This window comes from Cynara cardunculus, unplaced genomic scaffold, assembly GCF_001531365.2.
Source record: "Cynara cardunculus var. scolymus isolate 2C unplaced genomic scaffold, CcrdV1 Un_Scaffold_8616, whole genome shotgun sequence".
NCBI lineage: Eukaryota > Viridiplantae > Streptophyta > Magnoliopsida > Asterales > Asteraceae > Cynara > Cynara cardunculus.
In genome coordinates, this window is record NW_020204335.1 from 10,312 (window position 1) to 12,600 (window position 2,289).

Consider the following 2,289-nt stretch of genomic DNA (forward strand, 5'->3'; position numbering starts at 1 on the left):
CTGCTATCGCTTGCTCGGACTTCCTGACAGAGCAACCAATACTAACATGAACTTCTAAATTTCCATGACTTAGGTTGGGTAAAGCTGTTTTCAATACAATATCGCCAAATATTTTCATAAATATAGCCGATATTTCAATTATTTGGTTAAAGAGAAACCTCCCAAAATCTAATTAATGGTATCATTAAATGTCATTCCAAGACAAATGATGGCAGCCGCCAACCATCGGAATCAAGAGATTTTGAGTGGGTTTAACACCCTTCCCAAGAATAATTTACAACCTTGAGTCACTCGCCTCCCCAAATCCGGTTGCATGCCCAAGAATGGCAGCAAAAAAAAAATGGGGACGGTTTCGAACTCAATATTTTCAAGAATCGAGACTTTTAACACCAAAATCCTCATCTCTTAAATAAATTCCAGAAAAGAAAATAAAACAATGAGAATTTTGGTTCCAGTAAGCTACAAAATGAGAGAATTGATTTAGAGATGCATGCAAGACCCAAATCACCCGAATGTGCAATCGGTCCTTATATGCGAGAACTCTCTTCTTCTCTTTGGGATTAAAAGATCCTTGGGTCACAGATTATCATCTGATGAAGACACATGTAAGTCTTCGATGGATAATCTCACCATCTTTAAATCCCGAAACTTGAGTTGAGTAGGAAGAGAGAATAGGAATTTGAGCACTGACCCGAATGCGGCGGAATTTCTAAACTTGCAGGGGGAAGAATTCGGCTAGAAGGTGATGAAATTTAGAGAGGGAGAACGAAAAAGGTTGGAACTTTTGAAGAATGAAGAGTTTTCAAAAGAGATGGGGGTATTTATTTGGGGCTTTTAGAGGAGCAGTGGGATGGCCTCTTAAGGCCCAAACCCAAGGGGCTTTTACTTCCCTAAGCTAAGTCCCAAAAATCTAAAATAGCCAAAACGGTTTTACAAGGACCTTTGAATCGCCACTCTTTTAAAATAGTTGGCAACTAAAAAAAGGGAATTGAGACTTTTGGGAAAACTTTAAAATTTTAAAGGAACGAGACTAAAATATCAACTTTATTTATGTGAAACGTTTCGAGTTTGATTGGCATTTGCATGAACCAACTTGGTCAACTACCCGCCTGAATATGATCTAAAACTAATCTTTAGAAGGTAAATAAGACGATCTGTTAGCATTCATTTAATGCTAATGATGTTCTTAAAAAGTTTTATTAAGCTATCGGGGCTAAGGATTGGACTCCTGAAAGTGATGTTGTGCCAAAACGTCCAAGTCTGGAAAAAGACCAGCTGCTGTGCTGAATCGATCAAGTATGGGCGACCAGCGCCTCTGTAAGAAGAACCAGAGCCTCTGTGAAAAGACACCAGAGCATCTATGAAGAGACACCAGAGTCTCTGTGAAGAGACACTAGAGCATCTATGAAGAGACACCATAGTCTCTGTGAAGAGACACCAGAGTCTCTGTAGCTGTCACCAGAGCCTCTGTGTTAGTACAGACCAGAGCCTTTGGTTGTTCTATCCTCTGGTCTTTTAGATGACCTCTTCAGGATCCTATTCTGGATAAGGCTAACCCTAAAAGACTTAGTTTTCAAATAAAGATCCCGTAATAAGGTTCTAACCTGGAAATCCAAAAGTGTAGAGTTGTTACAGTCTCCCCATCCCAGAAAAATTTTGCCCCGAAATTTAATCGTCTGCGCTTCAATTCATGGTTGGCTTGAGAAAAGGTGGGGATACTTGTTCTTCATGAAGTCTTCCCTTTCCCACGTTTACTCCGGTCCATTCTTGGAATTCCAATGAACCTTCACGATGGGTATTCTACTACGTCTCAACTGCTTAACTTTTCTATCCAAGATCTCCGAGGGTTTTTCAACAAAATGCAGTCGATCAAAAACTTGCAAGTCTTCCTGGGGTAAAACCTGGGTTTCATCTGATAGGCATCTCTTGAGATTTGATACGTGGAATGTGTCGTGGATAGCGCTTAATTCTAGGGGCAGATTTAGCTTATATGCCACTGGTCCAATTCTTTCTATTATTTCGAAAGGACGAATATAGCGAGGGCTCAACTTGCCTTTCTTTCCAAAACGCATAACTCCCTTCCAAGGCGAGACCTTTAGAAAAACTTTATCACCCTTCTGAAATTCTAAAGGTTTCCTCCGGTTGTCGGCATAGTTTTTTTGTCGATCCCTAGCAGCCTTGAGTCGGTCTTTGATTACTACGACCTTATCGGTGGTTTCTTGGATAACATCGGGTCCAGTTAGCTGTTTATCACCAATTTCTGACCAACACAATGGGGATCTACACTTG

The 2,289-nt window shown here is 40.5% G+C and overlaps 1 protein-coding gene across 1 annotated transcript; it reads right to left on the reverse strand.

The window, feature by feature from the left end:
• Window positions 1-1,751: 1,751 nt before the first annotated feature.
• Window positions 1,752-2,072, reverse strand: LOC112505135. The gene has a single exon (XM_025109082.1). The coding sequence runs from the start codon at window positions 2,070-2,072 to the stop codon at window positions 1,752-1,754; it is 321 nt and encodes a 106-aa protein (XP_024964850.1).
• Window positions 2,073-2,289: the final 217 nt, after the last annotated feature.

Bases quoted from the DNA above. Each gene is read 5' to 3' on its own strand.
- LOC112505135 (XM_025109082.1), bottom strand. From the start codon at position 2,072: ATGCGTTTTGGAAAGAAAGGCAAGTTGAGCCCTCGCTATATTCGTCCT.